The following is a 23,263-nucleotide window of genomic DNA, read 5'->3' as shown; positions in this document are numbered from 1 at the left end:
ATCTTCAACCTGCTAATGGTATACATTTCAACAAAATAAAAAAAATGAATAGCATTCAAAAAAAAAGAGTTAATATTTAATTTATAATTAAATTATATGAATAAATTACCCTATCAAGCAAAGATGATAATATAATATGGTAGGTTGGGTTGGCAAAACAAAAACTCATTTAAAGGTGCCTTTTCCAACCTATACTGATTACCCCGAGTCCATCACAAGCCAGCCAACACAACCCACACAACCCAGAAGCTAGCATGTTTTTTAATTTTTTTTTTACTTTTTGTAATTACACTTTTTATATATTATTTTTCACAACATGATCAAAATAGTTTTCTTAAAAAGGATTCGTCTAATTTCCTTAATAAAAAATAGAAAAATTAGATGTGAGAAAGTAACAATAATGATAAAAGATATTGAATATTAAATAATACTCTTGAACAAATATTTACAATTCGTTCTCTCCTTTCTTCATTATTTTAAGACATTTTTCTATAATTTCTTACCAAAAGACTTTATGCAATTTTTTAATGCTTCTTGATTTGATTTTCTCCAACTAATTAAATAATATTCTAATAAATCATTATTTTCTATTTAATGAATTCCATTAAGAGTAATTCTAAAAATTTTAAAACATTAATTAATTTTAACTTGTTCAATTATTTATGGTGAGAAAGAGAAACCATTATTTATTTGGTGAATTTATGGTGTGAATATAATTAAAAATCTAAAAGAAATAATCACTCAAAGAAAATAGCAAAATTTGTAACCACATAAAATATAAAGATATGGTTTCGTATTCATGCTTTGTAAACTTGAAGTGATACGCCTTTTTCTTTATCTCACTACTTTAGACTTGTGAATTGTTGATATTTGGATAAATAACTTACGAGTAAAAAATGATTTCATATATAAGAGAAAAAGATATGTTAAAAATATATTTTAAAAAAAAGGAAAAAAAAAAAAGCCCACCAACCCACCTCCGGCAAGATTTTTCAACCTGTCAAAAATCATGTTTTTTAAACCTACACCTGTCACAAGGCTATAGGTTAACCCACTTTTCTAGCTCTACCATCAAGCCTCTCTCATATGGCATCGTCTACTCTTTGTTCCTATGTTCTAACCACTATTTTTTCTATAAATTATTTAACCTTCCTTTGAAAGAAAATTGAAATGATTCATTTCACTTGCATTTACCTATGTGAAAAGGATAGATAAACTCCACTTCCATGTTTGCACCTAAAACAAAAATTTCAACCCTCACAAAAAGAGGCTTGAGGAAAAAACATATTTTTATTAGTAGAAAATCCCATAAATCCGAAATCATATGAACCCTAGAATTCTAAAATCCCCAAGTCTAAGATTTCTTGGTTAAAAAGGTGGAGGAAGAGATTGCATCACTTACTAGAATGTTTGAAGGCTCCAAATGAGGGAGTGTCCTCTTTGTATAATCCATTAAGGCACATAATGCATCTACCATGACAGATAATACAATGATGGAATATCTTCTCAATGTCATTCAACACAATAGATGATACTTGTTGGGTTCATCTTAATTCTTTTGAGTCATTTTTAGTAGTTTTTCATCCCTGATGCTTTTCCAAGCTTTCTAATCTTATTTATCAATTCTTTTTTGGAAGTTTTGACTATGATTTGATGGATAATTTAATTATTTTGGAATCCTTTATTATTTATAATTATTATTTTAAAATGTACGTTTGAAATTTTTCATATTATTAGTCTTTTTGTCAGCTGGGTTCGACTCAGTTCTAGACCATAGTAGACATATATTTATTTAGCTTAAGCATTTTGTATCATGATAAGGTAGTTTAGTTTTATTTAAAATATCAAGCCTATTTCTTTCTAACCATAATATACCTTTTTCTGGGTAAACATAACCATTATATACCATTAACACTTGGTTTTATTATTATTTTTATTATGGTTGATTATTTAACTATAGTCAAGCTTTTTTACCATGGTAACCTTTGATTGTGGTTAAATTTTTTTAATTACCATGACAGGGTTAAAAAAAATATAGATGGTTAGTGGGATATTAAGGTGTTATTTGTTATTGTCTCAAACCTTGCCTTCGGTGCTGTTGAGGGATGGAGACCCATTATCACTAAGAAAGAGCGAGCTTATTGGGAGTGGGGAGGATGAATAACGAGAAAGGTTGGAACCAAAGATATTTTTGTCTTGAAAAAAGCCAATCTCATAATTATTGTTTCAATATCAGGAGCAGTGGCATTAAGTAATCCTGTGTAAAATATGATTAGGATTGGATCGAACTCATCAATGACTTGTACCAAACATGAAAATTTAACCTTTTCAATTCCAATCCTAATTTTCCAATGTCTCAGTGTCTCCTACCAAACATGACCCACATTCCTTCAATTTAATTTTACAAGGAATCCGCCTTGTCATAAATAGAATAATGGGGTTTCTTGTCTTTTAAAAGAAGTAACCTCTCTACCAAACTTTCAAAAGCGATTGGGATCTTTTTCTTTTCACATGAAGGGTCTCCCTCTTACAACCAAACCCGTTGTCTTCCCAAGATTTTTGAAAAAAAAAAAAGCAATATATATATATATATATATATATATAACAAAAAAAGTCACAAAATGAGCGTATCATAGATGATAAAAGTTTGGGCTCCTTATACATGATTTTAGAATTTGATTTCTGAAAATATATACGGAGAGCATCATTTGAAAGAGAACAATCGCACATTAACAATCAATTTTTTTAATAAATTAATCTCATGATTATTGATTGTGGAATATTTTGGTTAAAAAAAGGTCAAATTAAAAGTCATGAAAAGAATTTTTAGTCATTATATATAGATATATATATATATTTATTTATTTATTTATCATCATTTTCACTTTTGTCCTTGTCTTGTTTCCCTTATTTTAAACCTTCTGAAGCATTCTCCTTCACTTTTAAACATTATATGTGTACAGATGAGCTAAATTTATGTTTGTGACAGTGACACGTACTCCTTCCCTCCTATCCTTTTTATTAGTTAAATTCTAGAAAGATTTATGAGTTTTTTTATTTAAATCACTTTTTTTAATATTTGATATATAATTCCAAAACTATCCTCTAACAAATTCTAAAAAAAGTACAGTATTTTAATTTTTTTAAAAAAATTTCACATATCAAATTATTCTACTTTAAATTTAGGGGAAAAATTGAAAAGTAATTTATTTTTAAAATTATTTTATTATTTTAATTAATTTATAATAATTTTAGTGAGTTGGTTATAAGTGAATTATAAAAAAAGGTGGAATTAGTCGTTAACTAGTCACTGTGTCCGCACTCAGCGCAGGACGTTTTGTAATTTTCTTTTGTGTTTCGTTGGTCATGTCCACTTCGTGTCCCATATATAAGTTGGCATATCTTACCCCACATGGATTAACAAATTAGTAAAAACAATTTTTCATTCCGAATTAATTTTTTCCTAAATTTGTCCCTGATAATTTAAAAGTGACAAATAACTAAGTGACAGAATAATACCATGAGACGAGAAAAATATTTTAAAGTTCATGAGGACTTATTTAACATATGTTTTTGCAAAATTATGCTTATGACTTCCTGCAGAACAATACAAAACATAATTGTTAAAATTTAAATTGAAGATGTTGATAACAAAGAGAGTATTATTAATATAGAAAATATAATTGTCAGTTTAGTTATACAACTAGTAAAGTACCCATAGTTTTTATAAATAAGTATCAATTCTGTAGAAAAATCTTTCTTAAAAAAATAACTGATAATAGACATGTTCTCTATATCATCATATATGCAATGGAGTTGTGTAATTATTGTCATTAATATCAAATATGCATATAAAGTCAAGCAAATAATAAAAAATAAATGCATATAGTGTAAATTGATGTGATGAGAAGTAGATTAACAAAAATTTATGATTATTTAAAATAAATTATCAAAGACTTCCATATAAAGTATATTAGAAGTCTATATGTATAGCAACCGTCCTTATCAAAAACCAATGTTTTTAAAACCTTCTTATTTCAAACATGAAAAATAACAATATATAATTATGGATATTGATAAGAACATGATAAGGAAAGCACAAACCAACATAACATTGGCTTCGTCCCTCGCTCTCATTAAGAGTTATAACAAAGACCAACATTATGGAAAATGAACTCTTCATCATAGTAAATGGCAACGTAGAATTAGATGAACACATAAGAGTACGCGATATGTATACTTTCATCCCTACATTTGATCCAGACATTTCTTGGGCCTTAATAACATTTTTTAATTCGTGTATGTATGTGATGTGTATCATTGCACGACTCCATAAATTTGTCAATATCCTGCATTAAAATAATTAGAGCACCACTTTTAGCCTTATTCATGATTCAGGAGTCCTAACATTGAAATTGAATTTAGAAAATCTATATAGTACAAGGCATTGAATAAATACATATTTTCCATCATCTTTCGCAACATTATCTGAGTTTAAGCATACAACCTCCTCACTAGAAAGCCAATGTAGAAGATAATATAGCCATATATTTAAAATATGAAGAATTATAGATATTTTTAAAGAAATTCGAGAAAGTCAAATTAACAATGAAATTTATTGAATTATCTGAATCATCTAGTAACAAATTTAGCTATAATCTTAATATCTATAGATCCTTCATTAATTTTAGCAGCAGTTCCATCATCAATTGATAATTGAATAAGCAAAATCATGAAGAGTAGTAATAAATGCTCCAATATTTGTTGCTAGAAGTCTAATGTTTATTGTTAATATAAAAAGTTGACAATTATTCCAAATATATCAAGAGTTAATGATGGCATAAAAAAATGTCTCTCGACCCACCTGGAATGATAGGAAAGATTTGCTTAAAATCTCAATCAAACGCAACAACTTTTTCTCCCAAGGATTGGGTTGGATAACTTTAAGCTCAAGCTGGTGCCTAGTCTATCCCAATCCTCTAGATAAAATTGAACTTGCTAATTTATCGGGTTGACATTACACTCTTAATGTATTGTAAATTTTTATCTATTAATTTTTTATTACCTATATCTATATAAAAATGTTGATTTGAATTTCAAATAAACAGTCATAAAATCTTTAATTCTAATTGACACATTTATAATTTATCATGAAATAGATATTTCTTTTTCTAAACAAATTTTTTAAATTAAATAATTTTATTTAACATGAAAAATAATTTAAATTAATATATATTATGCTCATCTTCGATATTTTTTAATTCTATTTTTTTGACATATTAGCAATTAAAACAGATAGATCTAACTAAAGAAAAATAAATGTCAAATAGATTTTAAGGAAGATTTAAAAAATAATATGCATATTTGAAGCTTAATTTTAGGAAATTATTAGAATAGATCAAAAATTTTAAACTCAGAATCTTTTTTTCTGTGTATATATATATATATATACTAATTTGAATTCAAATATATAGATATTTTCAGAAAATATCCTCCACACATATGCAAATGACTTTTAAATAAAATATAACCTTAGAATTATATGAAAAATATAAAATAATAATTTTCAACATATCTTTAGAATAGATGGAAACTTTAAATAGATATATATTAATTTAATTTAAATATTATCATATTTGCATTTCAAATTGGTAAAAAAAATTTTGTATACATCTAAAAATTAATAATTCATCTCACACCTAATTCCAAACTTAAATAATATATTATATATATATATATATATATTAAAAAATAATAAGTCATTCCGAACTAACCTTAAACCTAACTTTCAAAATATAGAATTATGGAAAAAGCATCTTAAAGCACAAAATTACAACAAACCTAAAATGAACACATGCCATTTTCTCATAATTTTAACCCTACTTTTATATATATAATGATAATAAGTGTACTTCCTATCTTAACATCTCCAACTTAAGTTTTAATTCTTATGTTTTTTTTTGTTATTTTGCATAAGGTCATAAACATAATTTTATAAAAAAAATTATATAGTAAGTCTCTAACAACTTGAAAATAAATTATCCCATTTCATGATATTTTTGTCATTTGCCTATTTTTCAATGGAATTATTTGTCATTCTCCCTTCATATTTCTCCCCACTTGTTAAATCTCAAAATAAATAATAAGTATGTTGCTTATTTTATGCCTTCATATTTTTTAAAAATGACCCATATTTAAAACGCCAGGTAGCATCATGTCTTACGAGTTTTTGAAGTTGATGTATCACATGCATTTTGTTTTTAGGAGCAACGAAATTTTGCTATCACTTGAATTTGTTTCTTTAAATTTAATTTTTATTGATTTAATCTCTTATGTTTTCTTAAATTATTATGTTAGTTTTTTAAATTTTAAAATAAAAATTGACCCTCAAAAAATTAATGTAATATATAAAGTATATTGATGATTTGATGTGCACATGTAATTAAATGAATTCATTCATACAAAAAAATGTGAATAAGTTAATTCTCAAATTAGTTTAATTTTTATCAATTTAATTTCTTATACAATTTTTTTCTTTTTAAAATCTTTGAGTTTATTTTTCATTTAAATAAAAAAAATATAATTATTAGTTTTTATAGTCTTGTCAAAATTTACTTTTAGTGACTATAATTTATTTTTAGTCCTTATGGTCCTTGTAATTTAACATTGTTAGAAACTTGAGGAACAAATGTTACCAATTTTGTTAAAATTATAGACACTGAAAATGTTAAAAAAATTATAGGAACTAAAGGCAAAATTTGATGAAATTATAGGGATTGATGACTGTATTTTTTAAATAATTACACATATTTTTCATTAATCTATATAAATACCATCAATATCATGCTATTCATGCAAGTAGATTTTTACAATATTAACTTCTATATAAATAATAAAGATCAAATTAATAACAGAGATAAATTTGATGGAATAAAAATTTTGTTATCTCTTACTCCATCCAAATCAAAATACAAGGTATTTTCTAAAAGTCACAGAATATATATATATATATATATTTATTTATATATTTATTCAATCATACTCTTATTTTAATACATTCCATTTAAGTAATTAATGAAGATATTTTGAATACATCAAGTGTCCTTCTTCTTCTTCTTTTTTTTAATGATGTGACTAGAAAGATGTAAACTTTTTACAAAATCAATGTTTTAACCGCAGCCCATCTTGTTCTAGATATATAAAATAAAAATACCCATGACTAAGCCTGGTACGAGTATTAATGGAATGACACACATAGACTCCACTTCTATCTTCATACTGATTTTCGTTTAGGAGGGATAAGGGCATAAGGTTCATTCTCGCGTTCTTCGAAAGTGCTTGGAAATTCATAATCTTCACATTATTATGAATAAAATATAGAAGTAATATAAATGAGAAGAAAGAGGAGAAATAATTGTAGTAATAGAATGGATTATGATGATAAAATCTTGTATTTTCTTCCATACTTCCAATAATACAAATGAGATGCCATATAATATAAAAGCAAATACTTACAAGTTAAAAGTCTAAACAATTAGTTATGAATGATGTACTGTAAAGAAGACATGAAATCTATGTGAGAAAATGAAATTTGATAATTTCATGAGTTATAGTCGTTAAATAAAATGAAGTAATATGAGGAGATGGACATTTTTACAATTATGACATGGAAGATGGACATACATGCGTAATTTTTATACTTATAGTTATAACATATATTCATTTTTTTTATTATGTTCAGGGAAAATCTCACTTCGAACTCCTAAAGCATAACAATTTGTATTTATAACCTAATATAATTTTAAAACTCTCTGTAGGTCTAACGCTTTTAAGTAAAATATATTTTAATGAAAAAAGTCACACTTGTCCTCCCTTTTTTCATAAGTGCAAAACATAATATTTATAAATTTTTATATAATTTTTTGTAATGTACAATTGGTTTATTAAAAATAGTTTAACTTAAAATATATAAATTATTTAGAATAAAAGAATAACAAAATTTTCATAAATACATGACATAATGATAATAAATTCTTAACATAATGTCTTGCTGATGACAAAAAATCCAGGGGCAAGTGCATCTTTTTCTTTTGTTTGTTAAAATACTCCCTTATATTTACGTAACCAAATAAATATCTTCTCATAAAAAATTATCCATTTTTGTTTTATGCTAGTAGTTACCAAACATCATCTTCACATCTTTTTATTTCCCGTTTTTGTTTTAATTAGGGGGTTTAAATCTTTGATCTCACCTTGCTTTTTAAATCCAAACGGCAAATATCTTTATACATTCTTGGTTCGGTCACGTCATGAAATGAAGAATTTGTCAATTTTTAGGCGGACATAACGTGCTATGTCTTCGTTCACCAGGAAGGCCAACGAGAAACGCTTCTTAATCACCTGGTAACTTACAGTTACATATATGGAAGCGTTATAATCTCTATCCCTGAAACATTTTGACTTTCTTGATTACTCTGCTAAGGTCAATAAGAGGGATTGTAATCTATTTCCGCATCAGCATTTTGACTTTTGGTTACTCTAAGAAGATCAAGAAGAGCGAAGTATCCATCGTCTTATTCATCTGCTCTCTTGGGTTTTCTTCAAACAACGCCCTTTTGTCTTGGCAATAGTACGATGCAAATTACTTGTTTACTTTCTTGTTACACTGCTTTTCGCGGTTTGTATCCATTACAATTGTATTATTTCTTCTCCGGTTTGTCGATATATATGTTGTTCTGGCTCTCTTTCGGTAATAAATGTCATTTAGCATCTTATTTTCTTCATTTTCTCTTTGGATTCATAGACGCATCTCTTTCTGTTTCTTATAGCATGCGGCTTGGGGGGGCCCAGAGCTGATAATAACATGCATGTATCCCATTTCACATTAAGGGCTAGATTTCTTAATGAATAAGATATGGGAGCCTTGGAAAAATAGAAGCAGGCACAATGTTAGTCCTCCTGTTTTATGGCTCTCTATTGGTAGACATCTGACTTCAGGAAAAAAAGAAATTTAGTTCGTTCCTTCACCCCTCCCAAAAACCCTTGGCGGTTGTGTTAAAAAATTCTAATTATGTGAAGAATTGAAAAAGAAAAAGTAAAATAACTATTGGTTGCTGGTCTATTTATTTGAAGCCCTCATGATATGAGCTGTTCATATTCCACTGATTTACCATTTCCAGGTCTAATTGTTTGCCCAGCTTTTGAATCATTCGATAATTTGTTGCCCATATTTTCTCAAAGACATTTAAAATGAGCTGTGTGTACCTAAAGCTGCTGAAAATCTTGTGTTTTGGTCGACATTACAGAATTGTTGCTTTAGGAAGACATTCCTTCTAGTCCTATTCATTACTTGTATTCACTAAATTGTTGCTATAATTCTTGTAGTTGAGTCATCAGGTCAGTTGTATAGAGCCATACTTTCTGCAATGCATTCCAGTTTCAGTGTATATTCAAATGGTTTTCTCTATAGCAATTGACTTTGCTGTTGGTCCCATAAAGTCTGCTAACTCTTTGAGTATCTTACTGAACTATTAGGAATACTTAACAGAGAATTTGGCATATCATCAGAAGCTTCTCTAGTCTGTAAAACTTTGCGTATCTTAATTATCCTGTAGGATCCTTGTTGGTTATTTTCCACCTCTAACTGCTTGGCTTCGCAATGTACTTTTAAAGTAGCGTGGACAGTACTAGCTAGAAAGTTGACAGGTCTTTGTATAAGGTTTTTCTTCCTTTTATCCATCAGGATTCAGCGGTATGTATACACACACATCAGGATTCAGTGGTTAGTCAATAGTAATTTGGAACTGAAATTGGGAGATTAGATTATACTTCAAGTGAAAAAGTTTAAATATTTAGGAGCTATTATTCAATATGATAGGGAAATTGAAGGGGATATGGCACATAGGATACAAACTGGGTGGTTTAATTGGAGAAAGGCTAGAGTTATTTCAATTGTAAGGTACATAATAAACTTAAAGAGAAGTTTTAGTGAATTGTTATAAGACTAGTTATGTTATATGGTAGTGAATGTTAGGCCTTAACGGGACAACAAAAACATAAAGTTAGAGTAGCAGAGATGAGAATGTTGAGGTAGATGTGTAGGCATACACATGAAGATAAAATCTGCAATGAGTATATACGTGAACAAGTGAGCGCACCTATCAAGGAAAAATGGTAGAAAATATTTGAGATGATTTGGACATATACAAAAAAAACTGCGAGAAGCACCATTAAGAAGAGTGAAACGGATACTTTGAACCTTGTTAAGAGGGATAGAGGAAGGCTAAAGAAATACTTTTGGAAATTGTTGACCGAGATCTCTTAATTAACAACATTTCTAAAAGCTTGATATATGATAGATTACAATGGCATCGTATAATCCATGTGACTGACCTCACTCAGTAGAATAAGACTTGTTGTTATTGTATATGTACGCATGCATAATGTATCTATTCAGCACTCAGCGCTCAAACTTCTTGAATTAATCGATTCGATTTCTTTTTAGAATATAAAAAATTATTTGAGATAGACAGTGAGTGCAATAAGCTAGTGAACACTATAAAGCATGTGAGCACGACACAAGAAGGATTCAGGATGATGGCTGAAGATTGTGCTGTAGAGCCAATTTGACCTTGCTGTGGCAGTTCAATAGCACTTGATGTAATACACTGTTGGTGAGAAGCACAATCAACCTGAGTTGTGATGAAAATTATGGTCTAAACACGGGATGTGTTCTGGAGAAGGGATGCTGCCGGTGCCTGGCAGGATACACCAAGGCATCCAGCTTTACCTCCCATTGTCTTTAATACTATGAACTGAATATGGAACCAGAGAAGAAACCATGGGCAGGAATTTGCAATTGACTTACGCTTTACATTTGTGTACTATTTATATAAGAATAATAGGAAATGCAAAGCCTACAGTACAATATGAGATGCAATTTTTATAAAAGAAGGAAACAAACATTAGTAAAACTAATATTTGCTAGTCTCTAACATTGGGGTTCTATGAAGCTGGTGGATGGGCTGTTTAATAGTTTTTTGAGCAAGAATTTGTCCTCGCATACTGTTTTTGAGGATTTATGCTGTTTTTATTCCTTTTTTTTTGGGCATTAAGTGCATTTGACTATATTAAAGCATTAAAATTGTTACCTTGGAACATGGATACCTGTGAGATAGAAAATTTCATTCAGGATAGGATAGTTTTTTCTGAATTCTAATTTGTTATGCCAATGGATTTTACAAAGGGCATGCTTGCTATAGTTGGAGATAATTTGGGGAGCTTTTTTGAGCCAGCTTTTTTCTCGCTCTATCTTTTTCCTAGTTACAATTGCTGTTGAGATTCTGACACTCCGGTGACCATTGCTGTTCTGTTTATCTCTCTATATAATTTTTTAATGAAAAAAAATGTATTACTTAGATTTATTGTTCTGTGTTAAATCTTGATATAATTATAACTAGAACTTAGACATATCTCTGCTTAGTTGTATATCCGTACTGAGTTTCTTTATTTTCGAATTATAGATGGGGGACAGAGGCCCAAACAACACAGTTGATGAAGCTCTAATAGCCATGGGTTTTGGAAATTTCCAATTTCTTGTGCTTGCTTATGCTGGCCTTGGTTGGGTTGCAGAAGCGATGGAAATGATGCTACTCTCTGTTGTAGGCCCAGCAGTTCAATCTGCATGGAGTCTTTCCTCTCAGCAACAGAATCTGATAGCCAGTGTAGTTTTTGCTGGCATGCTAATTGGGTCTTACTCATGGGGTATTGTTTCAGATAAGCATGGAAGAAGGTATACTCCTTTTTCTCCTTAATGTCTAGTCGATGCATTAATTGAATTGCACCTTTTTGCTGTAAAATATGTCTTGATCATAATGAGAAAAGGGGTGTTTGAGATAGTTTGGATGTGTACAGAGAAGACTGTGGTAGATACTAGTGAGAAAAGTGAAATAGATAGTCTTGAGCCTTGTAAAGAGAGAAAGAGAAAGACCAAAAAGAACACCCATAAAAATTGTTGAATAAGACCTTTTAGTAAACAATATTTCCAAAGGCTTGGTTGATGATAGAGCACAATGATATTGTGTAATCCATATAGCTGATCCCGCATAGTGAGATAAGGCTTGTTCTTGTTTTTGGATAAGCATTGAAGAGTTAAACAAGGCATGGGGTTATACTCAGTTTTCTTGCAATGCTATTGAGACTGATTTATATTGGAAGTGATGCTAAGTATGTTGCTTAAACTGTGCCCAGCTATTCTAAATAAGTTGCCTTTTGATTCCACCCGAACAGAAAGAAAAGCTCTTTTAGATGGTTAGATGCTGGAGATTAATTGCAAGAACTAGATACTGTCATTTGTTGTCTTTGAATTAAGCAAGATATGGTCTTGTGTGTACTAGATGCTGAAGGGGAAAATTTGAACTTTGAGGGGGGGAACTGAAAATCTTGGAGAAAAGAATACATTTAGAAGAGAAAAAGAAAGGGAAAGGAGACAGACAATCTGGCTCCTCCCCTTCATTTTCATTTATGGTACTGATAGAGCTGCTTAGTTGCTAAGATCTATAGAAGAGGGCAAAACAAAAACTACTGGGTCAAAAGATTACACCATAGGTCCTGGTCAAAAGGGAAAAGAAGTGACATAGGAGAAGGGAGTAGGGGCAGCTAAGGGTAGGGGCAGTGATTTGGTAACTTTGTCGGTTTTTAGTTCTCCAATTCAGCCGAGAGAGGGGGTAGAATCATTTTGGAAAGTGAAGTGGGTTTGGGAGAGTACTAGCCTCTCGAAAGTCCAGTGTATTGGGGTAGAGGAAGATCTTCTTGCTTCATCATTTTCTCTTTATGTTTTAGTGCATGTTAGTAAGTGGCTTATGTTTTAGATTATTGTTCTGTGGAGTGTATTTTGTACTGATGCTTGTACTCTATTATTTTGGGTGTATGAGGGAGTTGGGGTTAGCTTGAATCCTTATCTTCTTTGTAATCTTTCTTCTTTATCATCCAGTAATAGTATTTTCAGTCATATTTATTGTATTTGCTCGGTCTTTTACTTGTTTTAAGCTTATTAGTATGGAGAGTTTTATCATTTGGTATCAGAGCAGTCCAATCTTGGGAGGAGCTGACAATGGCTCTGGATGAACAAACAATATTGATGACGAAGGAGTTGCTGGAGAAGTGTAGTAGGCATCTAGATAGCATGACAAACACCTTAAAAGTTTGGGAAGAGAAAGAAAGAATGAAGGAAGAGTTAAGAATAGAGAACAAAGAGAAGGTGCACGACGAAGCAAAGAAATCAGGGGCGAAAATAGAAGAGAGGGATGTTGGACCAGAGAAAAAAGAAGAAGACGGGAGGAAACAATCAAAGCAGGAAACAGAGGGAGGAATGCAGCCAAAAGAGCTTGGAGTAGAAGATGGTTATAAAGCAAGTGATTTTGTAAGTGCAGAAGAGGAGAAGGAAGGAACGACCGAGACAGAAATAGAGAAAGAGTTTAAAGCTGGACAACAATTAAAGTTGCGACCTTTTTCAGATGAGGAGAAGCTTGAAAAAGTTTTCGGTAACCAACCAAAAGAAGAGATGAGAGCTGAAGCTTTTCAACTCTTGAAAAATGTCAAAATAAATCCAAGTAGTTCCACAAGAGTTCAACAAATACGTGTTTCTGTAGCAGAAGCAATTGAGGAGATGAAGCAAAGCTGTGATGTTGAAGAAATTTGGGCAAAACGCTGGAGATATGAAAAATGATGAAGAACTTGGTTGAAAGCAGAGGATGTTGATGGCAAAAAGTTGAAGCGAGATTGGAGGGTGGATCGGGTTAAGCTATCCAGATTTGGAAGAAGCCCTAAATTTGATGAGAAAATAAAAACTTATGGGCTTGATAAAAACATAAGTAAGGCCTAAATTCGAGCCCAATTTGTGCAATCCTTTCTGCCACTGAACAGAAAACCTAAAGAGAGAAAATGGTCCTAGCATTGTTCCCCTCGAATGCACAAGTTCTGGAGCACGTTGCAGCACATCAACTAGCAACGACTGTGAGGGTCTTGATCTCATTTTCTTCGACGTTGACTGAACCAAACAAAAAACCCTTCTCATCTTCAAAAACATTGACGTCATCAGTATTGAAAGTGGCGCAAGTGAACTCAAATACGGAGGAGGGAGATGATGAAGCAAAGGCGGGTTGTTTTTCTAATGAAGAAATGCACAGAGCTCTCTACACTTTCATTTTTTCTTCCTTCAATTGTCTCACAAATGATGGGCAAGGTTGGTGCTGTGTGTATTTTAATTCGGAGCCTATTTTTTTGAGTTCTTTGCTTCTGTCACTGCTGTCAAACTAGCTTCAGTTTCTTCCCTGGTTACTCATCCATAAAAATCAGAGAAGAGAGAGGATGGAATTTCTCAGCCACAAAAGAGAGCTTGTGATTGAGGACGGGCCTTCTTCCTATGTGCAATTGACGAGTCCTTTGCTTCTATCACATCAATTCATCCAAAAGATTTGGGATTAATAATTCTAATGGGATGGATACCCCAATATACACAATTCATGTTGGGCCTGATCCAGAAGGGGGCCTGATCCAGAAGGAGCCCATAAAATATTCTTATGCAGGGGTGCAAAAAACAGATGAGAAGATGAATTGGGTAGCGTTTTCATCTCCGATCTTGAGAGCTTGTGAATTTCAGTCAACATTTATTACTAGCATTGATGTTTACCATTACTGGGCAGGTAAGAAAACATCTCTTGGAATCCCATTCTCTTCTATATTTTCAATCATGAAGAGGTTTGTGAGATGCATTCTGGTGCCTCTAGCTATTAGCCCTCTAAGTATAGCAATTGTGGAATCAACCAACTTGTTGCTTGGATCCATTAATCGAAGGTAAACAAATTCTAATCATTCCTTTGATAATGGGATACGCAAGGGTGAAATTTCATTTTCCCAATATTATCTCAAGTGTTTTAAGTGGACCTTGAAATTAGTAAACCAGAATGCCCATGTCATGACTTTTATAGTCGATAAAGTTTCCTTCAGGGCTTCAATTATCAGCACAGAATTGATCATGTGTGACAACTTTCAGATGGGGCATTCCAAGTGGTTGGAAATATCACTTTGTTCTTTGGAAAATTTGGTCTTAACACCTTAGATGCTGTGTTTAAACTCTTTATGCTCAACACAGACAACCACTTAGCATATGGCGAGATTTCAATGGAGATGCAAAAAACTATATCGACACAAATGGAAAAGGCAGAACTGTGTTTGAGTTATTTGAATGCTACTCCCTAATTATGGAACGCACTTACATATATGGAATGATACAAGGATTGCAATTGCCTTGGGTTACTGTAGGGGTTTAAAGGACAATGTTGATGTTGAAGACCTTAAGTTGTTGAGAATCACAATTTGGCATGGGAATTTCAAGGTCCAAAAGAAGCCACCAAATTCCGCTTCCCGTTCACACCTTGAGGACAAGGTGAAACTTCAAGGGAAGGGTAATGATAGAGCTGCTAAGTTGCTAAGACCTATAGGAGCAGATTTCAAAGAAAGTGATAGAAGAGGGCAAAACAAAAACTTCTGGGTCAAAAGATTACACCATGGGTCCTGGTCAAAAGGGAAAAGAAGTGACATAGGAGAAGGGAGTAAGGGCAGCTAAGGGTAGGGGCAGTGATTTGGCAACTTTTTCGGCCGAGAGAGGGGGTAGAATCATTTTGGAAAGTGAAGTGGGTTTGGGAGAGTATTAGCCTCTCAAAAGTCCAGTGTATTGGGGTGGAGGCAGATCTTCTTGCTTCATCATTTTCTCTTTATGTTTTAGTGCATGTTAATAAGTGGCTTATGTTCTAGATTATTGTTCTGTGGACTGTATTTTGTACTAATACTTGTACTTTATGACTTTATTATTTTGGGTGTATGAGGGAGTTGGGTTTAGCTTGAATCCTTATCTTCTTTGTAATCTTTCTTCTTTATTATCCAGTAATAGTATTTTCAGTCATTTTTACTGTATTTGCTCGGTCTTTTGCTTGTTTTAAGCTTATTAGTATAGAGGGTTTTATCAGGTATTAAGGAGTGTTTACCAATCAACTTAAAGTAATATCAGAGTAAGATTCTGTTTATTGTTTATTGCAATAGATTGTTTAGTTGATTGTTTGCTTCCAATTGTGGTTGTTCAACAAGGGCTTTAATGCCCTAGAATAAGTAGCAGTTATCTTATTTGACATTATTGAGATTTTTTATGAGCCAAACATCTCTTCATTTACACTGATAGATTTATCTATGTAAATTTTAACTTTTAAGTCTGTTACTTTAATACCTTAACCTATAGTTTTTTTAATTTCTTCATAGTAGCTAATAATTTTAAAAGGAAGTTTTATCGATCTTTTATAAGATCAACTATGATATATGGTAGTGAATGTCAAGCTTCAAAGGGACAATAAGAACATAAAGTTGGGGTAATAGAGATGAAGATGTTGAGATGGATGTGTAGGCCTATGAGAAAAGATAATATTTTTGTGACCGTATACAAGAAAGGGTTGGCGTGGAATGTATTGAAGAGAAAATAGTAGAAAACCATTAAAAAATTTTGGACATGTATAAAGAAAGCTGTTGGAGAAACTGGTGAGGTGGGTTGAACAAATAGTCTTGAATTTGGTGAATAGGCGTAGAGGAAAATTAGAGAGAACACTCAATGAATTTATCTAGCAAGACCTTTTAGTTAATAATATATTCAATGATTTGGTTATTAATAGAGCACATTGGCATCGTGTAACTATTCTCATCTAATGGGATAAGGCTTGTTATTGTTGTCTATTTTACCACTTGTAATTATGTAAGAGTAATTGCTGATGGTTTAATTATTGTTTCATTGCAATTTCATGTTTTTGTTGTACAAGCACAGTCATTTTCAAAATTCTGACCATACCAATTACTATCTCCTTTTTGTGCCAATTCTCTCTTTTTCTATTCCCTTATGTGTTTAGTGATTATAAAATTTGTTTGAAAGTTTCTTTAAATAGCATACAACTGTTGGCGTGTTTTTTCAGCATTATCTGCTTTTTATTGTTTATTTATGTCAATTCTTTCAGGAAGGGATTCCTTGTCCCAGCTCTAATTACTGCTATTGCTGGTCTACTGAGTGCCTTTTCCCCTAGTTATATATTTTTGGTTATTTTTCGTTTTATGGTTGGTATTGGTCTGGGAGGTGGCCCTGTACTAGCATCTTGGTTTCTGGAGTTTGTTCCAGCTCCCAGCAGAGGGACCTGGATGGTGGTGTTTTCTGCATTTTGGACGCTTGGAACAATTTTTGAAGCATCACTTGCATGGGTAAGTATTGGCTTTCTTTGTAAAAAGGAATTTCAAAGTATCATACCCTATCTATCAATCTTAACCCCGTCTTCTTTTTGTTGGTAAGTACTTGCGAAAGTTAAGATTCCTAAAGTACTTTTGAAAGTTGATCTTATTATTATATTATGAAATATTAAATGGTGGGAAAACAGATATGGAATCAAGTATGTCTTTTACTTCCCTAGTTTGAGGGATTTTGCCCCCAAAAGGGAGCTTGGCAATAGATGTGTACCTCAAATATTCATTGTCTGGAAGAGATACTCTTAGGCCTCATTTGGTATTCTGGAAAAGGTTTTGTAAGGAGTCGGAATAGGAAATGGAATAAAATTGGAGTTTAAAAGTATGTTTGGGATGATATGAAATCATGCAGTAATTTTAAATTTCATATTTGTATTTATAACGTTGAAAGACTACAATTCCCTTTTAAAAAAGACTATCCCTAACAACCCCAAACCAAAACACAGATCTGCCATTGTCACTGCCAAGAACAACCATCAACCACTGTATAGAAGCACCCACAGCACAACCACCGTCAAAGAACCCAAAGCAGCTAATCATAGAATCAGAGACAAATATCCCCCAGAAAAACAAACACATTTCGCAATTAGCACCCAAAAAAAAAAAAAAAACTGTCAAAGAAACATAGTCAACCACAAATCCCTCTTCTAAAATGCAGGGCAATATCCTAGGGAAAGTAGAAAAGAATGAGCTTGAATCAGAAAATATTAACAGCACAGCTCGCGGGAGGAAAATAGACAGACCACACTTGCAGTCATAGATCAAGCATGAAATGGCAGAAGCATGTCAAGGTTGACATCATCGGCTTTAGAGGGAATGTCATTGGAGGAGGAGAGTGTCATCGTTGGAGGCAATATTATCAGAGGAGAAAAGCATTGTCACTGGAGGAGACTGAAGTCGAAGACCAAGAACATAGGGCTAGATCTATGGTTTCTATCAGATGGGTTAGTACTTGCTGCTGTCATCCAGTCATCCATTGTCACAGGACAGGTAGCCAAAATGGAGAAAGGTTAGATGGAGGTAGGGACATAATGGAGAAGGGGAGATGAAACATGACAGGAAGGCGGGATGAAATCAGATTCCATATAAGATGGAACCGGATTCTGGGAGATTTGTGGGAATAGGATTCTTTAGGAATTAAGATTGTCACACCAAACATCTACTCACATGGATTCCATTTCTGTCTCCCTTTTCATACTCAAATGCAGCCTAAATTCATTCAAACTACACCTCCTTGGTCAGTAGAGGCCAAAATTTCTCAATGCCAGCATTCCTTTGTTTTAACTATTGTAGTCATGCTTCAGTTGGACGTGTAGAATTGTGTATTGAAGATTTCAGGCACTAGTAAGAAAGTTGGTGGGTGCCCTGGGATGTGAGCCAAGTAGCGGAGACTAGTTGAAAGAAGGTTGAGGGGGCTACTTTAGGGAAGTCAACCAACCATTTCTAGAAGTTATAACATGGTGGCAAAGAAAAGAATCTTATAATACCTACAACATAGGCTATATTAGGCCCCATGTGATACAAATAAATATTTTCTAGAAGTCTTTGATAAGACCCTGTATAAGCAATCATATCTTCTTAAGCCTTATGAAAGTCTTTGGCAACATGATCTGGTCTGTCAATTGCTGGAGAGAGACTCTCACCTCATGTATCCGTGCATGAGGTTTGTTAAAGTAAGGTTGAGGCGCTGTGTGTGGATTCCAGCTGTGATCTGGTCAGCATGGGTATGTTAGTCGGCAAGTTTTATGGTTGTTACTAATTGTTAAGGTCAAAAGGAATCAAGTAAATGGCAAATGGTTACGTATCAGCAGCGATGAGGGCTGCAAATAGAAAGAGAATGGCCAGTGATAACGAAGGTCACATTTTGGAAGTAAAATAGCAAATGAAGGCCACCAGAAGAAGAGCTTTAGGCTATAATTAGGACAAAATGTGTGGAATTCTGTTTCTTGTATTGAATGAGGCAAAATAAATAGGTATTTATAGATACAAGGAAGGCTACTCTAGGGCACAAAATTGCAGTTAAAGTTATTGGGGACTAATGAAATATCTACGTTTGTGCATAACTTCTAGGATATAACTAAAGAATTACATTATTCACAGCGATATCTATTATCTCTAACATTGTATTCTAACTCAAAAGTCCTTTAAGCTTGGGGCTTTAACAAAGTAAAGTATTCATTATAGCTTGGCTGGAATTTATTTCGAAGAGTAGGGTATACAAGATTGAACTCCTATTTGCTTGGTTATGGAGACTTCATACTATGTCAATGGTATTTTGTTATTTCCATTTAGACAAAATGTTTTAAGGTTACATAACCTGGCTTGTGTTTAGTCTTGCGAACACTAAATTTCTGAGCTGGACGCTGTTGTGGTTTCTTTTATATGAATGACCAAACTTAGCGCATATAAGTTCTTCTAATTCAATGTTTCTTGCAGTTGATCATGCCACGACTGGGTTGGAGATGGTTACTTGCATTATCTTCCCTACCCTCGCTACTCCTCCTCCTTTTCTACAGAGTGGCTCCTGAGTCACCAAGATATCTATGCTTGAAAGGCAGAACTGCTGATGCCGTTAATATTTTGGAGAAAATGGCAAAAATGAATGGAACAAAACTACCTCCTGACATCATTACTTCACCTGATGATCAAATTGATCTGCAGAGAATTAATACAGAAGAAACAAGTTTACTCTCACCAAGAAATGAAGGTGGACCTACTAAAGGAATGGATACTAACTCTGGGGGAATTTCGTCATTGTTAATGCTTCTTTCATCACAATTGGCAAGGCCAACCCTTCTCTTGTGGATAGTTTTCTTTGGCAATGCTTTTTCATATTACGGCCTTATTTTGTTGACCTCAGAATGGAACAATGGACGTGGCAAATGCTCGTCAAATAGACTGCAGTCAGAAGAGAAGACCAATGATTTTAGCTACAGAGATGTTTTTATTGCTAGTTTTGCAGGTATTAAAATTAGGATAAACTACTACTTCCCCTAGGGGATGCTTGAACTGCAGAAACATTTTCTTATTACGAAAACAAACACAAACCTGCTTCAAAGCCAAAAGATGACCAAAATACCGTAAAGGATAATATTGATTTCTTTTATTGCCAATATAACTTTCTAGTAGATATATTTCTTAGACTTTTATTTTGATATTATGATTCTAGTTTGAAAATAATAAATTAACTTAATTTATTTTGAATTCAGAAAAGTGACTATTTTATGTTGATCAAATAAATATATAATATTAACTACCTTGCGTTTCGATCAAAATAGATGTAATTGTAACTTTATTTCTTTGGTAAGGGAGGTTGGTGTTGTGCATATTCTATTTCCAGAGGGAGAGTTAATTTTTTTGAGGGGGGGGGGACCAAGTGATCTTCCAAAGGCAATCATGTTTGCTCTAAAGACTACTGTTGGTTAATTTCAGTGATATCTTCCTCCAATGATGGAGGAAGCTGGATGACTGATGCTTGATTATGTTTTGTGCACAGAGCTACCTGGGCTACTATTGTCTGCTGCTGCAGTAGATAGAATTGGTCGTAAGAACTCAATGTCAGCTACGCTCTTCGTGTATTGCATTTTCCTTCTACTACTAGTTTTTCATCTGCCTGAAGATCTAACAACAGGACTTCTGTTTGGAGCTCGCATATGCATCATGGCAAGCTTCACTATTGTGTACATATATGCTCCAGAGGTAACAACTTATTCAAAGGGAAGGGAATTGATTTTGCATGATTTAAAATAATATAAGAGTAGTCTAAAAAGTTATCGAATGCAAAAATTTCAGGATTATGACATTTGTTATATTCATTTTAAATGAATAATTCATGTCTAGAGTCTTGAATAGTTTTCAGAATGATTCTGCTGATTGTCATATTTTGTGATCATTTAATTTGTTCTAACTTCTAAAGTGTTTTTACCATTAATTTGTTCTCAGAATTTGGCAGCTTGGGACAGACCTTGGTCCATTACTCTGTGATTTAAATAGTAACATGATATATCTATTTGTAATGCCTTACTAATGGTATTTGATGTAATCTCAGCATAATATAATTGACTGATCAGAGACCAGAGGTAGAGAAGAAAATATTTCCCTCCTGAATGAATTTTCTCTATGTTTACAAGTGAGGGGGCCTTTACTTATAAGACATGAGGCAAAGACTATTCTAAAAATTGTCTTTATAGTTAAGATAAATCTACAATAAATCCTTTAATCTATTTACATCAATAGAAAATAAAATAAAATCTTCATACTTCAACGCTTCCCCTCAAGCTATGGAGTACGTATGATATCAATCATTCCCAGCTTGCATAGTGAGCAACAAACTGCGTTTTTTAAATAGCTTTGATAGGAACATCAACTGTTTGTTGATATGTAGTGTAGTAAAAGGTGATAGATATATGATTTTGTTGTAATTTACCTTGTTTTCCCTCCATTGGTCTTTATTTTCAAGAGTATAATAGAGATCAAGAGATGCTGAATATTAGTTCTCCGTCTGATTCTTGTTATTCTTGTTTCTATGTCAAAATTTGATATTTACAAGATTTATGTGAACTGCAGATATACCCAACATCAGTGAGAACAACTGGCGTTGGAATCGCAAGCTCAATGGGCAGGATTGGTGGAATGATATGTCCATTAGTGGCAGTGGGTTTAGTGCAAGATTGTCATCAAACTCTAGTTGTGATTCTCTTTGTGATGGTTGCCCTTGTTTCAGGAATATGCGTAATGCTCTTTCCTGTTGAGACCATGGGCCGAGAACTGCCAGATGATGAGCCCAGTTCAATAAAAAATTAACGCATCACAATAACAAGGTCTGCCATTCCCTTGGACTTTATAAAGTCATGATAGATTTATCTTGGCCCTTATTTTTCTGTTGCCATAAAATGGCCTTCTTTTGTTGTCAGAAGAACAATGAAATAGGCTTATGAGTTACTGATCTAAACAAATGTTCTTTTAGATTGAAGTTATAAACTAGAGATGTCACCATAATTTGCCATAAAATGTTGAGAGTGATTATTGGAATCATGGCCACTGGCTGAGAATAGTTAGGTTTCTGTTGATGGATTGGAATCAGTCATTGAATGATGTCATTATGATTTGGCAATTAAGCTTCATAATTGAGAATGTAAGGTTGTTTATCATAATTTTTGTTTTTTTTCCATCCTCAAATATTTTATCCTACAGACAGACAAGTTAGCTAAATGAAGTTTTGTTCCCATTTTGCATCACAATTAAGGGAAACCTACAATGTAGTTATATCAAACGAAGAGATGCATTTTTCTTCTTTTGGGCATAAAAAGAAAGAATAGAAGCGTTTCTTCTCCGTGACAATGGAACTTCATGTCCCTTTGACTTTATTGTGGAATTATAAATGTAATGAAGGATGGACAATGTGATGTGGCTGGACGGAAGCCGCCTGGACTCGGCACTAAGATTGAATATGGCGGTGGCAATGGCAGACGATGAGTGGATGATGTCGTCAGACATCCAAGTCAACTGAAGGATTGGTTTTTCATCAGAAGATGAGGGCATTTTTGATGATTAAGAAACTGAGAAGCATTAGTTTCCTCAGCACATTTGTATTCTCGTATTTCAGGTGGAATCGTATCTGGGAAGGAGACATGCATTGTTTTGCTAGGTATTGGTTAACAATTTGTGAAGAATGGCATGTATTATAATTATAAATTTTATAAATATATGAGCTTAGGGGCAATGATCCCCCCCGGAATGATATTTTGTAAGGATTGTATGTGTATGTGATATTATTACTATTAAATTTTATTAATTGTTCCTGATATGTAATTTGAATTTTTTTTAATATATTCTTTCACCTTTTATTTGATTATTATTTTTAGTTTTCTCCTGGTTTGTGTTTAAGTGAACTCGGTGGCGCGATACAAGGCTGAAAACCATGCCAAGCACTTGT

General features: G+C 32.7%; 1 protein-coding gene across 4 annotated transcripts; it reads left to right on the top strand.

Annotated features, from left to right (window-relative positions):
- Nucleotides 1-8,251: 8,251 nt before the first annotated feature.
- LOC129290727 (organic cation/carnitine transporter 7) lies at nucleotides 8,252-23,182 on the top strand. 4 transcript variants are annotated; one of them, XM_054927626.1, is made up of 8 exons: nucleotides 8,297-8,403; nucleotides 8,483-8,629; nucleotides 11,523-11,791; nucleotides 17,052-17,289; nucleotides 19,765-20,290; nucleotides 20,825-21,027; nucleotides 21,895-22,148; nucleotides 22,720-23,182. In XM_054927626.1, exons 3-7 carry the CDS (start codon nucleotides 11,523-11,525, stop codon nucleotides 22,129-22,131), a joined length of 1,473 nt encoding a protein of 490 aa, XP_054783601.1. In that variant the 5' UTR covers nucleotides 8,297-8,403; nucleotides 8,483-8,629; the 3' UTR covers nucleotides 22,132-22,148; nucleotides 22,720-23,182. The 4 variants fall into 4 exon arrangements, with proteins under 4 accessions (XP_054783602.1, XP_054783601.1, XP_054783600.1 ...); XM_054927627.1 differs by lacking the exon at nucleotides 8,483-8,629 and having other exon boundaries at nucleotides 8,252-8,403; XM_054927625.1 differs by lacking the exon at nucleotides 8,297-8,403 and having other exon boundaries at nucleotides 8,415-8,629.
- The last annotated feature ends 81 nt before the right edge of the window (nucleotides 23,183-23,263 follow it).

Source organism: Prosopis cineraria, unplaced genomic scaffold (assembly GCF_029017545.1).
Source record: "Prosopis cineraria cultivar Desert tree isolate PC_DT_omini unplaced genomic scaffold, ASM2901754v1 PC13, whole genome shotgun sequence".
NCBI classification, from domain to species: domain Eukaryota; kingdom Viridiplantae; phylum Streptophyta; class Magnoliopsida; order Fabales; family Fabaceae; genus Prosopis; species Prosopis cineraria.
The sequence above is the reverse complement of the archived record's forward strand: the minus strand, read 5'-3'. Positions and strand labels throughout refer to the sequence as shown.